Source organism: Nasonia vitripennis, chromosome 5, assembly GCF_009193385.2.
Source record: "Nasonia vitripennis strain AsymCx chromosome 5, Nvit_psr_1.1, whole genome shotgun sequence".
In the NCBI taxonomy this organism is placed as follows: domain Eukaryota; kingdom Metazoa; phylum Arthropoda; class Insecta; order Hymenoptera; family Pteromalidae; genus Nasonia; species Nasonia vitripennis.
The window spans coordinates 8095965-8115417 of record NC_045761.1 but is presented as its reverse complement, the minus strand read 5'-3'; the positions used below and the strand labels follow the sequence as shown (position 1 = coordinate 8115417).

Genomic DNA, 19453 nt, shown 5'->3' with positions numbered 1-19453 from the left:
TGATTTAAAATGCAACGAGGGGCTCTGGCTAAGGGGCGGCGGCGTCGGCGGGCCGCGCGCCAGCTTGAAAGCTACTACGGCTCTGCCGCCTCGCTGTGGAAGTGTACTTACTCTCTCTCTCTCTCTCTCTCTCTCTCTCTCTCTCTCTCTCTCTCTCTCTCTCTCTCTCTCTTCGCTCTCGCCTGTGTGCGCTGCACGTCGTGTACGTTGGGTAGCTGTGTATAAGCGGGAGAGGAGCGTCTTGTCGCGCGATGATGATCGATTGTCGCTTTCTGACAAATCGTCGCCGAGAATTTATCAGACTTAACCTACTCATGCTCTCCGTTTTTATTATACGTCAAAATCAAGTCTGCCGCGCGGCTGGAGCTTAATACACTTTGCTAAAAGGCTTGTCGCCCGCGCGCGCGGGGGAGAGCTTATTTGACGCGCTTGCACCCTATATCGGAGCTTAATTTTAACGGCGGAGTGTATAAGCGAGTGGAAAGGATAATCAAGAGACGCCGCGCGCGACTAAATCATTCAGCGGCGTAGACTCGCAAGGCAATGCATGAATCAGTGATGCGCGCGAGCTTTTTGAGAGCTTGCGAGAATCGAAGGATAAGTCGATTTTTAGACGATCGAGTTTCCGTGTACAAAAAAGATAAAGGCCGTATAGAGCTTGCAAGTCGGGTTCAATTTCAACCCGGCGATATGCGCGAGACTGTCCTCCGGCTCTCCTCGGGGAGCTGCGCGACAAGACGGAAACTCGAGCCAGAACCGATGTGTGTATATGTAACCTGCAGGTACGAATTCTCTCACTCTGGCACACAGAGCGCAGGGCTATCCGTGTCCCCCCTCTGCGAATATTCGTGTCAGTTCCCTTATTGATCAAACAAACCGGATTACACGACGACGGCAAATCCCAGCCCGTGTCGCGCACGTCGCTCCTGACGCGTCCTTTGAAGAATCACTTACTTATAACCACTTAAGCCTCCGCGCTCTCGGTGTTATATACGTATACGGACGTAGATTATCATCGTATACGCGAAAATTCCATTACTCCGAAGCTTCCAACTCGAGGATACCTCGATATAGTGGCGTAAAAACCGAACGGAAATAACATTCGAGGCAAATATTGAGGCAAAGCATATCGCGGGGGCGATATCGTTCGTGGAAAAATATAATTTCTCGGGCTCGCATCGGAAACGAAATAAGCAAGAGAGATAGAGAGGAAGCCGAGTTGATGTGCTGGAAACTGGATTTTCATTTGGCTGTGTCTGTATATACATCTCGATGATGGGATACGTCTCTGCCGCTAGCGCAGCTGTGTGCGTGTGCTGTATATATATATATATAGATATATAATGCGCAGATCCGCTGCTAGATGGAAAATCTCAAGACCTTCGAAGCCGAGTTAATCCGATGTCGGGATGTGGAACGTGAAGCGAGAGCGAGCTGCACTGGATCGTAGGAGAGGGTAATTGATATTGCGACTTCTGGGCTCTCTCTCTCTCTCTCCCTCTCTCCCTCGTGCGTATATAGTGTAGCTCTCGGGATTTCGAATTCATTCAGGAATAATGCCCTTCGTCGCAATCCACACGGCGATCAACGCGTAGGATTATAGTTTTTCTCCGATTGTATAATAACACTGCTAAAATTCATAATTTCCCGCGCGGGCTTGCGTTACGGAGCTTATATACCCGCCTAATGCAGGCTAAGCTCTCGCGATTGTTATCAGTGCATCGATCTCTCGATGTCGCCTCTAATTTCGGGGTTATACACATCATCGTCGCGTACAATAACGAGGGACGAATTCGAATTCGATTTCCCCTATACAATATTCTCAGGAAAAAATCGAACGGGAGAGAGCTTGCAGCGTAGTATAACGTATCTCGCATCTATAGTCGTACACATCGGCGGCGTTATGGTTCACAAAAGCATAAAAGGGATAAAAGTGATGGGGGGGGGGGGCGTTATACGCGAGCCTCGCAAATTTCTGCGGAAAGCTACTTTGGAAATTGAAGAGAAGGGAGAGAGAGAGAGAGAAAGAGAGAGAGAACAGCTCGGCGTCGAATGAATAATAAACAAGGTTATCGTTTAGTTGATACGTCTATGTACGAGGAGATCAAAGCTCGCGCGAGTCTGAAATTTTTCTCTCCCGCGTCTTGGAATGTCGTCGATGTGAGCTTTCGATATATACACGCCCAGTGTAAGCTCACCCTCCGCACAGCCGTATATAATACACACAGAGACGAGCTATGAGAGAGAGAGAGAGAGAGAGAGAGAGAGAGCGAGGGAGGGTTGCAGAGCGCGCCGAGCTGGCGCCGGGGGCAGGGACAGATGGAGGCATAACGAGTACACAATGCGATGCAAATTGCTTGACTCGCTCTGGCTCGGTCGATCTCGCCGCCGCCGCTGCGGCCACGATGCTATTACTAACATCGCTATTCTATTATGATATTACGGTTCCCCGAGCCGCGGCTTCTCTCTCTCGCTCTCTTTCTCTCTCTCTCTCTCTCTCTCTCTCTCTCTCTCTCGCTCTCTCTCGCTCTCTCCCTTCGGGCGTCCAATCAGCTAACTCGCTAACTAGCAGCGGCGCAGCGCGCACACCACCTGGCCTCGGGCTAAGCGGAAAGCGCGCGAGCGAGAGCGGCCAGCAACACCGTCTTCCGTCATTTCGCACAATTGCCTTATGGCTTATCAACTCCCTGATATTGCGCCAAATATTCCGCTATATACTAGAGAGCCGCTGCGATGGCTGACGCTATATTCGTTCGCCGCGCAATCTTCTCGGGTATAGGTGTATTATATGTGGGTTTCGCGTTGGTCTTATATTTCCTCGTTGTTTGATGGTTTTTCGAGAGTTTATATAGCGCCCGCATCGCGCGCTCGATATTTTCTTGCCTCGTTGTGCAGCGCACGGCCGAACGGATAATTTATAGGGGTGAAGCCGAGCCAAGACGATCTCTCGTGGGAACACTTTGTATGCATTAAAAACCTATAGTTTCTCTCTCTCTCTCTCTCCCTTATTACGAGCATTATTATATCAGAGTAAGTTATGAGGGGCAGCTCTTTCGCTGTTATACTTCCAGAGCTCGCTTTTTCCAATTTTTCACGGTAATATTTTAAAATCGCGCGGGCCTGCTTTGAATCGATGCTCTATACGCGAGTGTGTTATAATACAAGCGTATATCATGAAGTTGGTCTCGCGATGCTCTTCGGAGAGCCTTGTTGGAATTTGTTTGTGTATTTTACGTGCGACTGCAGTCGTCACAGAATTTTAGAAGAAGGAACAAAAAAGCACGAGCGGGACCAGCGGAATGTTGTTTACCTCTACACATACACTTGGCGCGCAGATTCTCGTGAGGGACGTAGGAAAAGCCGTGTGCGCCACCTATCTTCGCTGATTAGAGGCTCGGAGAGAAGGGCCAAACGCAAACCAGCTCACGCGCTCGACGTAAAAATCGCCCAATAGCGCCACCTCCGCGCTGCCGTTCAAAATTCGCGGGCCTCTCCAGCGCTAACCCACCGACCCAACCAGAGCGGCCTACCTTACCGACCGCCGTCAACCGTGGCGCCCTGCCACTCCCCCGAATCGCGGCGCGCCTCATACGAACCTCATCCGCGCATCATGATCGCGCGGCTAGATGAATAAACAACGAGCTGCGCAATAAAGAGGCTCGGCGAGATGGCCCGTTCCCTCGCGGGCTGTTCAGAGTAGCTCTCTCTCTCCCGCGTCGGTGGAGGAACTGTATGCGGCGTGCAGCGGTGCGCCTGCGCGCTAGATCAGTCTGTCCGTGGCACGTGGGGCCGCGGCGAAAAAACAAGTCGACGGAGTATAGTTATAATCCACACGTTGCAGTGCGGGCTGTGCACGAGAGAGGAGAAGAGAGGAGAGGAGACACAGTGCTGCAGAGAGAGAGAGAGAGACAGAGAGAGAGAGAGAGAGAGTAGTCTCCGTGGCTCGCAGGCGCGAGTGTGGCGGTACGTAGCGGCGAGTAGATCGAGCGTAGCGCGAGTGCGCAGCTCGGCCGACTCGGCTTGCAGTGCACCCGCGGACCTTTGCCCGCGTGCATGCCCTCGCAGCAGCAGAGAGCGGCTCGCGGCCCCGCAGCAACAGCGTGGATGGACGGGGCCGAGTGCCGGCTGATCAGCGACGCCTGCGTGTCTATGCGCGTGTGCTTCGACTCGCTCTGCTTCTCGTCGCCGCAGCAGCGGCTTGCCGACGAGGAGGAGCCCGCCCAGACGCAGCAGCAGCAGCCACCTCCTCCTACTCTTCAGACGACCACTGCCAGCAGCGGCGGCGTTGCCATCAGCCCGACCACCACGGCGACGGCGCTCAACAATAATAACGCAGCTCAGCCGCAGCCGCAGCCGCAGCCGCAGCCGCAGCAGATGGGCCAGCAACAGTGCGGCGACATGGCGGAGCTGCTGCGCGCCCGGGACGAGCGGATCGCCGAGCTCGAGGCCCAGCTGAGGCAGCGCGACGCCGAGATCCAGGAGCTGCGCAGCCACCTCGACAAGTTCCTCAGTGTGCTGCCGTTCAAGTCGCCCCTGGCACCCAGCAAGCCTCGGCCCAGGAAACACCGCGCCCAGGGGATATCGGCCGAGCCGCCCAGGCAGGAGCTCGCCCCCCTCGTTCAAGTCGACAAGAGTGACAGGTTGGTCAAGTGCACGCTATAATACACTCGCTCTCAGTTCTCTACGTGTGTCGCGCACGGTGTGCGCTCTACGTGCCCGCGTACCCCCTCCCCGCAGCCCCGTCCACGTGCAGGCTCTCTGTACACTGCTGCTGCAACACGCATCGCGCACCGGCCAAATTCAAACGTCGAGATTTTTCCGCGCACCTGCGACGACGACGATACAGCCTCTGCTGCTGCTGCATGGCTGCTCGAATCATTCCATTATATGCCACTATTATCAATGGCCGCGCGCGTCATGACCGAGTTTCATTGCTGAATAGCTTTTGCCGTTTTCTTCTTTCATTATCCGAGTCTCTGTGTATACGAATAGATTATGTCCAGCTCGATATACTTACTTGATGCTCTCGCGCGCCAGCAGCTCACGGAGACAGAGACCGACTGCAGCAGCAGCAGCAGCATATATAACCAGTTCTGTTCGGAAAGTTCCCCTTTTTAGTTGTAAATATCTCTCTCTCTCTCTCTCTCTCTCTCTCTCTCTCTCTCTCGCATGCACGGCACTGCTATGCGCGCGACGAATCGAACGCCGCCGCCTCTTTTTCCTTGTGTATACAGTTGCTTGTTATTTCTCTCTCTCTCTCTCTCTCTCTCTCTCTCTCTCTCTCTCTCTCTCTCTCTCGCGCGCGCGGGCGACGCTTTCGGCGAGTTGCATAAGTCTGTCACTCGCGGAACAAAGCCGCGCGCGCACTTGTATATCTATATACTCGCTGCACACTCTCTGCGGGCCATCTCTCCTTAATTCTGTCGCTGCTGCGGCCGAAAGCGAGAGAACGATGCGAGGGGATTCTGTATATGAGCGCGAGGCGGCGACGGCGAGGAGATCGAATCAAGTGGGCCCCTTCAGCCGATAAGCATCGCCTAATTTTTTTTCTCGAGCACGCCGTATATAAAATATAATCTCTCTCCCGGACTTCTGTGCGATCGCGAGATATATTCCGTTTTTTTATTGTAGGTGTAAAGGTGTTCGCGGACACTTTTCCGATTCGAAATATAAAGCACGTAAAGCTGCATCGCGGGAAGAGAAAATTATATAGGTATTATAAAACGACGAGATCACGTTCGTGCGAAGAAAATTGAAAAGGCATACTTAGGCGCAGCGATAGCTTATCGCGCGGCTTCTTCTCTCTGCCTGGCGCACAATTTGTTTTGACGATTTCGGGGGGGGGGGGGCGCAAATCCGCGCGCCAGCCAACGATGCGAGTGTTTGTCGCGGTTGTTTTTCGCTCGTTGCGCGAGAACAACAGCTGTTAAGCCGAGCATATAATATACTCGCCTCGATGTACACATATACCACACACTGCTGCGCCGATGGCACTGCGCGTCTAATAATAATTTTATGCTTTCTAGTATTTATTATCTGTGCTCTCTCTCTCTCTCTTGTCGGCATGCCAGTGCGCGCAGACGACGTATAATATGATGTAGAGCCCCGGCGAAAGCCGTTAATGATTATTTGCCTGCAATTCGAAGTGCGCGCCGCCGCCGCCTCGAACCATAAATTTGTCAGTTTTTATCTAAAAATTCCAATGCCGAGCGAGTTGTTAGGAGATCGATATATATTCATTGAACAAACAGCTTTCATTAACACGCTCTGATGAATATTGTGTGTAGCAGGTGCTTTGTAACAGTGGAATTTCAAGTCGTCTCGCTGTGTGCGAGTGTGTTGATAACCATTTTTAAAGAATTCGCTGATCAAACAATAATTTTCCATGATCGTTGCTAATCTAATCGTATTATTTCGAACTACAATGCGGCAAAAGCCTTGACGTGGATATGCAAATTTTTTGTGTATTTTTCAGTTTTCCGAAAACTCGCTCTTGGCTTTTATTCTCTTCATGAATATTAATGCGCGACGATGGCTGGTTACATGCAGCGACACACAAGCAGGAAAATTGTCAACAGATTTCGATCAAATATTTGATAATTTGCACGTAGTAGAAAAAGCAGGCCGAGCAAACATTAGTAAGAGGACTTCAGATATAACCCAGTAGCAGATACCTAACTTATCGAAATAAATGTTTACAATTCACTGGAAAGTGTATCACCGTTTCAAAGAAAAACTTGCTCTTGCTTTGCAAAATAACGTATGTACTTTTGTATGAATCGTTCGCTCTGGTAACAGAAAATTCTTATAGTAAATTTGCAGTAAACTGAACTTCTCTGTCGCGCGATATTATAGTATTACATGCACCGCGCACGTGAAGTATCCATGCATACATACAATATATTTACTGTGATTTTTGAGAATGACTAACGACAAATATTTACGCGTCTGTATAGTATATCGAAGGCGATACTATAGCTTATCGTGGTGCAATCAGAAGTAGATAAGTGCCGGCGCAATCTATATCTATTTCTTTTTTGTCATTGTTGCGAGAGTTAGAAATTAACGGCAAGCTCTCAAAGTCGAAGTAAGTTTTAACAAGGCTACACAAGAGTGGGTATAAGTTGGTCATAAATCAAGAGACTCGCACGGACGGATCGTCTTGGCACATTATCAGTTCAAGGAAGGTATCTATACGAACGTGCTTACCACTTAATGCCGTTGATAATTGATGCTTGAGCGAGAAATGGCAATTTCAAGCACGCCACTAAAACTATATAATTGAATCGAGTTTGATAATTAGGGGATTAATTGCATTGCGATTTTCCGTTGTTTCGCAGCTATATATTATTAGTATCCATCATCAGTTTTATTTTGAATTAACAAGAAATCGCGATTCATGCAAGCACGATTTCATTCTCCGATCGCATATAGAACCAGGAAGTATGCTAAGCAACAAAGTTCTATTTCTGCCTCGAAATAATAAAGATAATTTATATTACTCTAAATCTGCATCGTGTAAATCTTTCTTCAAGTATAGCTAGCAATTTACTTATTCTTTTAATATTACAATTCTAGAAATGTATTTTAATTTAAAATGAAGTGTGTGATATTTATCGAGTATGAAGCTTTCTAAAAATGGTTTTTACCTCAGTTCAAATGTATTTCGACTGTCATAGCAAAGTCAGAGTACGTGCAAACAACCGTCAAACAAAGCTATATACCATATCTCTCAAATAGTCGTAACTTGTCTATTTAATTTGCGGCAAATGAAAGAAAGAACAAGCGATAAAAATAATTCTATAGGCATTTCAGACCGTTATGAATATCAAGTTTTAAGCGCAGTAAATATAGTTTTCACTTATTAAAAAATGTTATATAAATATAGTATAAACTTTTTTTTCAAATTACTTATCTCTTTAAAATAGGAAGAAATACAAACTAACTAGTGGTACCGCATGCTCGTAAAAATTGCAACGTTGACAAAGACTTCTGAAAAATAAAACTCAAATTTGTAACTCAAAGACGTCATTTAGAGTCAAGTGTTGCAGAGTAGATCTTTTCGCGTCCTCTCTAATCTTAACCAGGCGCTAAGGGGAATCTGCTATTTTACATGTAGATTTTAATAAAATTTATACCATATATCTTAACACATACCTCATAGCTAACTTCTTCGCACGTAATTCAATATACTATTTGCTGAATTATCAGTATGTGCGTAACAAAGAGTCATTGAATGAAGGAATTCGAATTATGTTTTCACAGTGTCTCGATAACTGGTTGCGCTTTCATCCAATTACCTGAAATAGAAAAAAAAAACGAGTGCGAGCAAGAATTTCGAGAAATGAAAGATTGCACCGAAGGAGTCGATACAATAATAAACCGAGAGTTCTTATATTATATTACGCTAAAAAATTGTTCTCTCGATACGCATTTCCAATTCTAAAAAAAGCTTCGGACTTTTGCTTAAATAGGTTAGAACCATATAGCGCAAGTTTAACTAGTGTTAAGCAACGCAAATTAACATAGTTTTTAGCGTTACGCGTGGAAAGTTCTCGTATCCTTGTTTATAAGTTAATGCTTAGGAGACTCGGGTTTATTCCGAGCCGTGACAGCTATTAAAACCTCTGGCGGGTATAACGCACGAGGGACATTAGATAAATTTTTCTCTTTTTTTCTCTCGGTCTCTTTCTCTCCGCAACCAAGCCCCAACAGCCGCACGTGCTAAGCAAACGTTCAACGTTTGAACGTCGTCAAAAATGTTCTAGCGATTTTATCATCGAATCAGCGGAACAGTACAGCAAATACAGCCGGAAAATCGCGAACGCGATGTCGGCTCGCGTCGCTTCAAGGCATTTTTATACACGAAAAGCGACTCTCGACGGCGCTCGCCTGACCTTGGCAGTAGAGTATAGTCGAAGTCCTCCCATGAGAGAGGCAAATTACATTCTAGTAGGCGGTCACATTTATATATGAACGTACGTATGCTTATGAGTAGTAACGCGGTAGCGCGAGCCGGGACTGTATTCGGATTCCATGTGTGTAACGCAAGGCCACGACAACGACGCTGTGCGTTATATGCGTGTGTGTATTCGTGTGCGACGACGCTATACTTCGGAAACTCTGAAAGTTCTCAGCAGCGACGACTCGCCGTTTTATTTTTCTCAGACCGATTCCCCCCCATGGAAATTACCCGTTAGATTCAAACAAAAGCGCGGCATGTGTTTTTTCGATTTACGGCCGCGGCGCGAAAATAGACGTAAAGAATAAATAAAAATACCGACGAGCAAAGCGCGTGGGTGGCGCATCGAGAATAAAGCTCGGAATGCAGCGCGCGGAAAAAAAGCTATGGGTGCTCGCTTCTCTATATAGGTGTCATGCGTACGCGATAGAACTCGGGAATACAGTGTGTAGATCGGCATTTTAATTGGTAATCGATGGCGAGCGCGGGGGATAGAAAAAAGCGCTCGCTGAGCGACGTGTGAGACGGGCACAATGCGAAATAGTGTCGGACTGGCGGTGAACCGGTTTGCATGAACTCGCACACGTAGACTACGACGACGACGAGCTGCTGGTGGTGGAGGAGGAGGAGGAGGAGGAGGAAAAGAGAAGACGAGAGAGCTATAGCGCGCATTGTTTGTTTATGACGTTATCGAGAGTGAGAGAGGCACACACAACGGCGGCGGCGGCGGCGGCATGCACTTCCCGGCGCGGCGTTTTAGCCGCCGATGGCGTCGAGTCGCGTGTAATTCAGCTATTTCTGGCGCGACCCTAAAGCCTTCGGCGAGTCATCGCGCGCGAGCGCAGCGCCGGCAGCGCGATTTTTGCTGCGCTATAAGTATTATGTGCGCGCGCGATTCTTATACTCGTCTTCTCATCGTGTATAGTCTGCGGAGTCTTTTGACGAGGTTTTCGTTCGATCGGAATCGTTATTTGTTATTGTGTGCGGCACACTGATGTATTACGATTTTTTTCATGCAGACGATGATGCGCAATGATATGTGCTTGTACGGCCATTATACGATCGTCGCGTTATCTCGTTATTTAATAACGGAATTCCGAGTATAGAAGCGATGATTAATAGCGATTCGCGAACTTTTTCTGCGCTAATGAAAAGAGATTCGCGATATGACTGCGCGAAAAATTGCTGAGTCTGTGCGCACGTGTGTGATTGATACTACTTATACACGTATGTATATAAGGCAGGCTCCGAGAAATTTCTGCATGCGTGCACTAGTTTCTTTCGTCATTATCGGAGCTACTATCAATGACAAATAATATTGACAGTATAGCTGATTGCAGTTTGCTAATCTTGAATTAACGGTATTATTATTAGAGTTAGGCATTTATTCCAGGATTACGATTAAACGATTAAACATAATACTGATATTTGTATACGTGTGTGGCCGAGACGGTTATTGTTTCTTCGCTGCTGCGTGGAAAGTTGACGCATAACACTATGCGCCAATTTTATCGCTGGAGAGAAAAAAATAATCGCGTGGTTTTGAAATTTCAGCTGATCGAGTGTGAAAAAAAAACGCTCGACTATAGCCTTGCTTTGAGGATATGTGACGTATCGCATGGACGGTATTTTGAGAGTTCTATTTTAGGACACACGTGCTACATTGATAAGCTGCATAATAGATGGAGTAAAAATATTATTCTCCCCGAGTAGTGATCATGGTATATGCTCCGCGCGTCTAATCGAAATTTAACGACACGGAAGATAATTCGGCTTCTAACAATAGAAATTTCTGTTCCAATTCATATAACGATGACTGTTGATAAAACCTGATGGGATTCCTCGGTCATTTAAACATGGGCGTGGAATATTTATGCCGTGTACGGAGAGAAAAAAAAAAACGTCCAACGAAAGTCCTTTTAGATTTTTAACTGCACTTGCGGCGATAGAACCTGTTTCCTAATCCGTTTGAAATTTTACACGCGTATATATTTATAAAGATCGTAAATATTATCCGTGGAATAAATTTACGTGGTTCTATAAATATACACGTCGCGGGGCAACAAAAAATCCTCGAAACGGCCATGGTTTCAAATGAAATATATACCGCGTTCGAGGAAATTTTTCAAAGTGTATAAATTGGTCGAATTTGTATATGTATAAGCGATTGAATAGGCCCAATAATTGGATGATCGCACAAGAGCAACGATGCTCGCTCTATATAACGGACTTGACGAAACGCACACTATTGTGTCAATCACTCTCACTTTTACATAGCCGATGACTCGGTAATATTGGCGTCGGACTATTTATCTCTTGAAACAGAAGCTCGCTCTTTAGGTCATTAATTTTTTTTTTGTTCTGTTGTTTTAATCGCCAAATCCTGGTCAATAAGGAAGAAATTTAATATTCCAGTCAGATCGCGGAATTTGGGGATTTCCTGCGCGCGCTAATTTATGGCTTACAAAAATTAATCGAGTTGATTATTCGTTCCTGTAAAAAAAATCTATTTTATCATTTATCGTCGATCAACAGGTTTGAAAAAATGTTCCTACTACATGGAACTGATGATTAAAATAAAACGAGAGTAATAAACGTCCGTCCATAAGATGATAAACGATGTAAGGACATCGGGGTTAGCGTTTGAAAGGCTTAATACTATCAGGCCTTTCAGCTATTTCAGAGGCGCACTCGAAATAGTCTCCGTCACTTAAACTCAAGGTGTATTGTTAAACGTGGCCGGCCCACAGTAAACTCGCAAACCATCGCGCACTATATACACTTAGGCTGCAATATAAACTGCAATCTATTTGTGCATGTACTTATAAATACCAGCTAGAGCTAGTATTAATCAAACGGACAATAGCACCTTTGACGAAGCTTCGGCTATCTCGAGATTCGCCAGTTGGGACTTATTTTCAAAAGCATACACCTTTTCCTCAATCACTGCAAAGGTGCGAAACGGAAGCTTCCGCATCGAACTTCAAGCACATACACATCGAATGAAAATCTCTCATAATGATTTATTTGGAATCTCCTTCTATTAGTTTACACTTCTCCGATGCTCGGCGGCTCGCTGCAGCAGATCTCACTCGCGGGGCATTTCCTCTATTTGCTTGACTTTGTGCGCCGCGATATATATATATATATATTTTTTTTTTATTATCCACACGACGTTCAGCACACGTCGTGGTGGCTCCAAAGCTGCAGCGGCGGCTGTTTCTGCTAGCGTTTAACATCGCGCGCGTGTGTGTGTCCAGAAAGAGTGAGAAAGATCGAGCGCGACCTTCAACTTTCCAAAGCACACACAGAGTCCTCTGTCTCTCTCTCTCTCGCTCGTCCGAATCACGCCGATAGTATAGACACGTGGAAACGTTTGGCCAACGAGCGGCCGCCGCAGGCGCCATTCATCGTGCGCCCGTAAAAAGCGTATATACATCGAGATACGGAGAACGACGTCGTCGTATACGTGTTGTGTGTCCACACGGGCCGATTATAGATTGAAAATCGAGATCGAGTTTTCCGCGATCGATGTATTATTTGTAAACTGAAAAAATAAGCATTTAATAATTCTCGTCGCGCGAGAGAGATAATCGCGCGGCTGAAAGCAGCAACCGTGTATTATATACGCGGAGGAGAGTGTATATAGCGACGAGGTTCATCGCGGGTGAAATCAGCCGCGCGCTTATCTGTCCCAGCGCTCGGATCTGTGTTTATTCCGTTTTGTTCCGCTTTTTATCTGCGCGCACTTTATACAACACAGAGACAGTCGCTCTCCTTCTCCCTCTCTGCGAATAAGAGCCTTGAGAGAGAGAGAGAGAGAGAGAGAGAGAGAGAGAGAGAGAGAGAGAGAGAGAGAGAGAGAGAGAGAGAGAGAGAGAGAGAGAGAGAGAGAGAGAGAGAGCGGAAGCCATAAACACCTGTGTTCCGCGTATAGCAGAGAGTACCGTCTCGGAGTAAAATATGCGCAGCTCTCTCGCTCTCGGTCTTTTGATCGGTATTACACTCGCTGCTGCTGTGCGGTTAATCAGCGCTCGGACAGACAGGCGCAGACGGAGTGCGAGAGAGAGAGAGAGACTGTGTGTTATGCGAGAATACAACATACGGCAGCGGAGGAGTCGTCGTCGCGCGTGTATATGCGTGAAACGAAGGAGGTCAAAAGGCCCCTCGCGACGCCGATCGGCCGAACGGCCGAACGGCTCTTCTCTCTCGCGCTCATGGAGAATTCCGGCGACGGCATCGGAGAGAAGAACCGCAGAAGAAGAAGAGGCAACAGCGACGAGAGGAGACTCGCTAGATTCCCCGAGATCTCTCGCATCGCGCACACACGGTCCCTTTCTATTTCTTTCTGCACGCCGTCGTGTGTGCTCTCTCTCCCTCTCTCTCTCTCTCTCTCTCTCTCTCTTGTGCTGACGTCACGTATAATTACTTCTTTCGTTCTCTTTGTGTGCAGCGCGCGAGCCTCGTCTATATATACACAGCGCGCGCGCGCGCACACACACACACACGAGGAGCGCGGGCAAGAGAGTCGTGTCCTCGGTCCAGCCGTCCGCTCTTTTCTCTCGCGCAGCGAGGCGATAGAGAGAATACACGTGTGTGTATCATAATATATGTGTGCGTGTGTATGTATATGAAGGAGAGCGCGGGCGAGTCGCCGTCGTCGTCGTCGCCAAGAGCGGAGCGCTCGCGCGCTCTCCTCCCGCTCTCTGCCGCGCTGCTTATCTCGACGCCGCTAAAAATAGCCCCTGTCACGGCCAACAGCGATATTTTAAAAAGTTAAAGCCACACTGGTACCACCGCCGCGCGCCGCGCCGAGTAACGAGTTCCCCCCACCTTATCTTCGCTGCTGCTGCTGCTGCTGCTGCGTGTCGAGAGCTAACTTAGAGGGAGAGAGAGAGACCGGGCCCGGCCACTTTGTTCGCGCTGCTGCTGCTGCGGTGCGGCCTCGTCGACGATTTTCTGCTTTTCTGCTTTTCTCCTTCTTTCGACTTTCGGCTCCGCCCGCGAGAGATAGATGGACCGGTGCTGCCACCTAGCGATGATCTATAGAGGAGGAGTAGTGCGTCTAGTGATACGGCGGTGTGGTCGCGCGAGCGCACCTGCCCGGTAACGTCGAGACCGACACTAGATCTGTGTACTGCTGCGGCTTGGTTGGGACACCGAGGATAAGTTAGTTTGGGAGGTAGTGTAGTTGATAAAAATGTTGCCTATTGGCGCCAGTGTGGCTCGGAAGAAAGAATCGCGCGCGGGCATTTACTGATTGGGTTATCGAGTTTCTTGACGAGCTTGCGCGCGATTTTATAGAGCTTTTTTTAAAGATTCGTGCTTGATCTTGACGTTTTTTTCATGAAACCTATGATGTTTATCAAAAATTTTAAATATAAGGAGATCGATTGATTCGATTAGATAATACTTGAATAAACTTTACTTAAGGGTATCTTTTACAGATGAGAATTAAATTCATAATTTTCACGCAAAATTAACTTAGCGATAAGTAGAAGATGGATTTAGCAAAAGTCCCACTTCAGTTTGCAATACTTGCTGCACGAAACTCCAAAACGTGTATACGCTATCTTCCTATATATATATATATAGCGAAACGAGTTTGAAGACGATCGCTCTCTCGATCTCTCGTTTGGTTGTTACATACACGATTTCCGCTTATTACAATGCATTCGTGGATATTGCGCGAGGAACAAGACCGTATACGTTCTGCGATATACTCTTTCCTTTTTTCAAGAATCTTTTTGTGCCTTTTGACGCCAGCGCAAAGAAATTGAACGTATGGAATGCACGTGCCGAACACACATATACTTTTTAAACTCTTCTCATGACATTATACGAATGTGATGAATGGAACTTTTCATAAAGGCATATGCGCGGATGTTATTTCTTAAATTGTACATTTAAAAAAGCAAGCGTTTATAGAGTTATGAATTTAGTTCGCTAGTACATACAAAAACGTTATAGTTTTTTAAACTATACAAATTTCGATTGTTCGATAACTCGGCCATAAATTTAAAAGTTTTTGGTCCGTGACCATTTCGAAAACAGACCTTTACCCACTTAATTTATAGTCGCTTACGTGGACCTCGGCGACAGCAGATTAGAACTTTGTTTTCACAGGTAAAACAATTTCCTGTAGTCTACGACTGATTGTTATGTATCAGGACCTTATCACGCATGCATAACATATGCTTAAGGCTAGCTTTAGTGTATAAGGTTGGCCTAATCGAGTTTTCGTGAGCGACGTTTTGCATAGACCCACTATACTAGCAGGTTTTTGGCGATAAATTATGCGCAGAAAGTAGTTGGTGATTTTATGTAGTCAGGCTTGTTTTTACAACGTGTATATTTGAGTAAACGGCTTATTGTCGTGTGGAGTTTTTGTTCGTATGATTTTTACTTCAGTATACGTATTAAGCTACCGATTTTTTATGAACAATTATACGGAATAGCTAAATTAAAGTCACAATCTGCGGAAGAAACTCTCAGTACAGCCTATACAAAGATTGCTCAAAACAAACTCGCTGATTTACAATTCCAATGCCGTCATCTCCATCCATCGCTGATTTCCAAGTAACAATTAATCATCGGAACATCGCGATATTATCAAACGAGTCCTTCTCCCCAGGTTCATTTGCACACAATTGTCCCATCTCCTTCTCTAAAAGATAAATACCGCAAATATTTTCTCCCGATGCACACCTGTGCTACACAACCGCACGAGGAGCTCGTACCAGTCATTACGAGATTTAGCATCGGTCTAGAATGCGCCGGTTCTTTACTTAATCTACAGCTCCAGCAGTGTAATTATAAGCAGAAGACGCGTGCGCGCGTCTCGTCACGGATTATAAATCTATTTCACCGGGCCGTAAAAGACAAAACGCGCGTGTGCGACACAACGGCTTTCTCGCTTTTCTGGAACTCGCTTTACACGATGATGAGAGCAACTCGACAGCTCTCTCGAAGAATTTAAAAAATCCCGCCACGTTTACGCGCATTAGGCATTATCTACCCACGTACAGCTTGTCCCTCTATATAGTCGGCGGAAGAATATATCGCGAGAGAGGATGCGAGGAGAATTTGGCCGGCCGGACCGCGCGAAGCTATAACGATAGAAAGTCCCGATGAGATATTTAGAGTGAAAACAGCGGCGCATCGAAAATAAACGCGGAAAGTAATGCGCGGCTGCTGCATCGCGTCTCCATTTATTTGTTTGTATAATTTTCATAGCCGGTCGCGGGCCGCAATGCGGCGAATTCGCGGGCTATATAGGCGGGAGAATGGTATATCGGAGAAATCCAGAGCCGAAAGCTTCCCAGCGAGGGGGAAAGGAGGAGGACGATGCGTGGGTGGCACGTGCGATGCAAACCAAAACATTTTCGCCTTTGACGTCAAGGATATCTCTCTCCCTCGCGCAATGTAAAGTCCGCAGGCGAGCACAAGGCTATTAAAACCGGCGTTTGACAAAAACCCGAGGCGTTCGCACATCGTCATCGCCGCCGCAGCGGCGGCAGCGTATACATGTATATATCCCGAGCGAGAACGGAAAAGTTTCGCTTATACCCGAAATATACCAGCCTGACAGCGGGTGAGTCGCTCCAGGGCTAATTCTTCTTTCTCCTTCGTTTTTTCTCGCTGTCTTTGGCTCGTGCTCCACTTCTCGGCGAAAAATATATGTACGAGGCAAAAAAATAGCTCCCGGCGTTTAATCTATACAGATATACACACGCAGAGAGAGAGAGAGAGAGAGAGAGAGAGAGAGAGAGAGAGAGAGAGAAGCGTCGCTCGTTGCGTTATGTAGGGCGTCATGTCGCGGGATTGGCGATACTCCCGAGTGAAAGGAGTCTCTCTCTCTCTCGGCCGATGTGTGTTTTTTTCTTTTCGCAAGTGTCTATAACATGGTGGGGATTTCGCGCAATTATAGCACACGTACACGCCATATAATATGTATAACAATAGGACAATGATCGGTACGAGCACAAGCACACCGCGACCTTCGAAAGTGGAAGACGCGTCCTCGCGGCGGCGGTGGGACCCTTTTGTAACGCACACATACATACGTGGCGCGACGCAGAGAGAGAGAGAGAGAGAGTGAGAAGCGCGAGTGCGCACATATACTTATACGCGTTACGCTTGTACGTATAGCGCGCGACAAGGGGATAGCGGCGAGCGCGACGAGCTCTCGGCCCCAGTCCACCGGCGACGCTTTGGCAACGCGGTCGCGCGCGATTGCCTTCGGCCCACCTGCCGCACCGCCGTCTCGAGAGCGAGAGCACGTGCCTCGATAAAGTCTCTTCGATCTCGATAAATAATCGCTCGGTGCGCGTGATTGGAAAAGCTGGACTGGTATAAACTTTAATTTTTTCAATGTGGGTCAACTCGGAGTAGCCGATTTTCCGATCGCGAGTGTGCCCTTGTGTGCGTCTGTGCGATGAAATCACTCTCCAGAATAGCCAGGGCCGAGTGAATACACGTTTTTGCGCAAAGCTGAGACAGCGTTGCAGCAGCGAGAGGAAGCAAAAAAAAGCACTTGAAATTCCGCCAGAGAAGAGGATGGACTCGATCCTCGACCTCAAGCGTCTCCTGTACGAGCGCTCTGAGGCGCTTCGTCGTCGTGACGAGACGATCGAGATGCTGGAACGCGCGTTGGAGGAACGCGAGGCGACTATCCGCTACCTCCAGAACGAGATCGACAAGTTCCGGCAGATCGTGGACCTCGGAAGAGTAGCCCCGGGACCTCTGAACCCGACCCAGAGACTCAAACGCCAGGCCATCTCCGCCGAGCCCACCCGCAACGACTCCAAACCTATACCCAAGTTCAGCAAGCCTCAGAGGTGTGGGACGCGACACGTATTTTTCGTTTTTTTTATTACGCGGAATAATTCGTCTCTGTATACATACCCACCTTTATGCCGCGTGCGATCGGAGATATAAGCGTGTACTTTAATTGGTCAGATGTAATCTTCGGACACGGCGACGGTATTCACGCGCGCACCTATACTCGCGCGATTTTATCCGCGACTATTTAATTTTAGAACGGACGGTGACGATAAGGCCGATTAGATTTATCGTTCGGACTTATTTTAACGTCCAGCGCTGCGGTAGACCTAGAGAGCTCTGTATAAAAGTTTCTTTCTGTATAGCTGTATAACGCGCGTTCGGCGGAGGCTATGAAAGAGGGACGACCAAAGAAAAAAACCGTTTCCAGTGTTTTTTTGGCAATTATACGTCGATAAAACTCGCTGATGAGTTGACGCGTAATTGATGGTGTTGACGATCGTTCGAGTAGTATACTGCCGTGCAAAAAGTCGAGGAATACGTCGCGTGCAATTTCAGCGTTGAAATGATGAATTGAGCGAGTGTACCGTGATACGCTCGAATTAGTTAATTGTGCGCGAACACAAATCCTTTATCAAACGATTCTTTTTCTTCAATGCCTACTTACACGCGGCGTGTGGGAGAGCGAGAGAAAAATTAACTTATCTCGTAACGCCCGAGAGGTACTGCCATGTGCGGATGGACAGAGATTAAACCTATCGTGTGCGTGTGAATTTATTTGAATCTATAGAAATTCGACTATGTTATGTGTTATAGGGTGCCCCTTGTTTGAAAAATTGTGCCTTGAATCGAAACTTTTGCCAAAAAGAAGCCTACAACTTTTCCCACCTTGTTATTCTAATAATAAAAAATGCTGTTCGTACTGGTAAATAAGAAGCGCCTCGAGCATTATTTATACACGTTCGTGCCATATCGAAATGATAAATAAGTGACACCGTTAAAAGTGTGCGCGCGATCGAGCCTTGCGTAATTCGTCAATGATGAGGGACTCGTACTTTCTCATCACGTCGCGATCGTTATCAATGAACGTGACAGTTCTTTATTTCGACACTTTATTCGGAGGTGCTTATACGTGCCTGGATCATAATGTGATTTTTAATAATTTTTGCAATAATATTTTTTTTCGAGCGAATCGATGTGTTTATTAGCTTGGATGCATGCGTTTGCATTTTTATCTAGGCCAATGTGACAAGGAGGATTCCTAACTTATCGACTCTTTATTTACAACGAAGATAAGATTATCTCGCTCGGAAATTTAATGCAATATTTCAGCATTTTATAATTAACTTTGTTCGAACGTTCGGCATTTTGGTATAATGCAAGATTACTGCGCAGTAAAATAAAACGCAAAGTCGGAATAATTTAAGTTTTATAAGATGATTGACATGTAGGTATCTTAATATCATTTTTTTTTTTTGCAAATTTTGTTAATGTAATGTGTACTGATTGACATGTTGCGTGTTTAATATTAGTAAATGGCCTCAAATTCGCGTTATAAAAAACGAATCTTCATTTGGTTATCCCTGGGTGACTAAATTTATTAGCTTTTAACCACGATTATGCGTGACATAGCTCGTGACGTAGAAAAATTCTTATCAAACATTGACCTATTTACCGTGGTCTAAAATACGCTATTGATATGTTTTA

General features: G+C 46.7%; 1 protein-coding gene across 2 annotated transcripts in view; it reads left to right on the top strand.

The window, feature by feature from the left end:
- Positions 1 to 3698: 3698 nt before the first annotated feature.
- The window catches only part of LOC100119839 (cGMP-dependent protein kinase foraging), a 29291-nt gene continuing 13536 nt past the window's right edge, over positions 3699 to 19453 (top strand). The window contains exon 1 of one of the 2 annotated variants that reach the window (XM_001603499.6): positions 3699 to 4640. In XM_001603499.6, the coding sequence (XP_001603549.2) occupies positions 4054 to 4640 (587 nt within the window). In that variant the 5' untranslated portion in view covers positions 3699 to 4053. Of the gene's footprint in view, positions 4641 to 17158; positions 17803 to 19453 lie in introns of those variants that run through there. The other variant, XM_003424382.5, reaches the window with a different exon arrangement.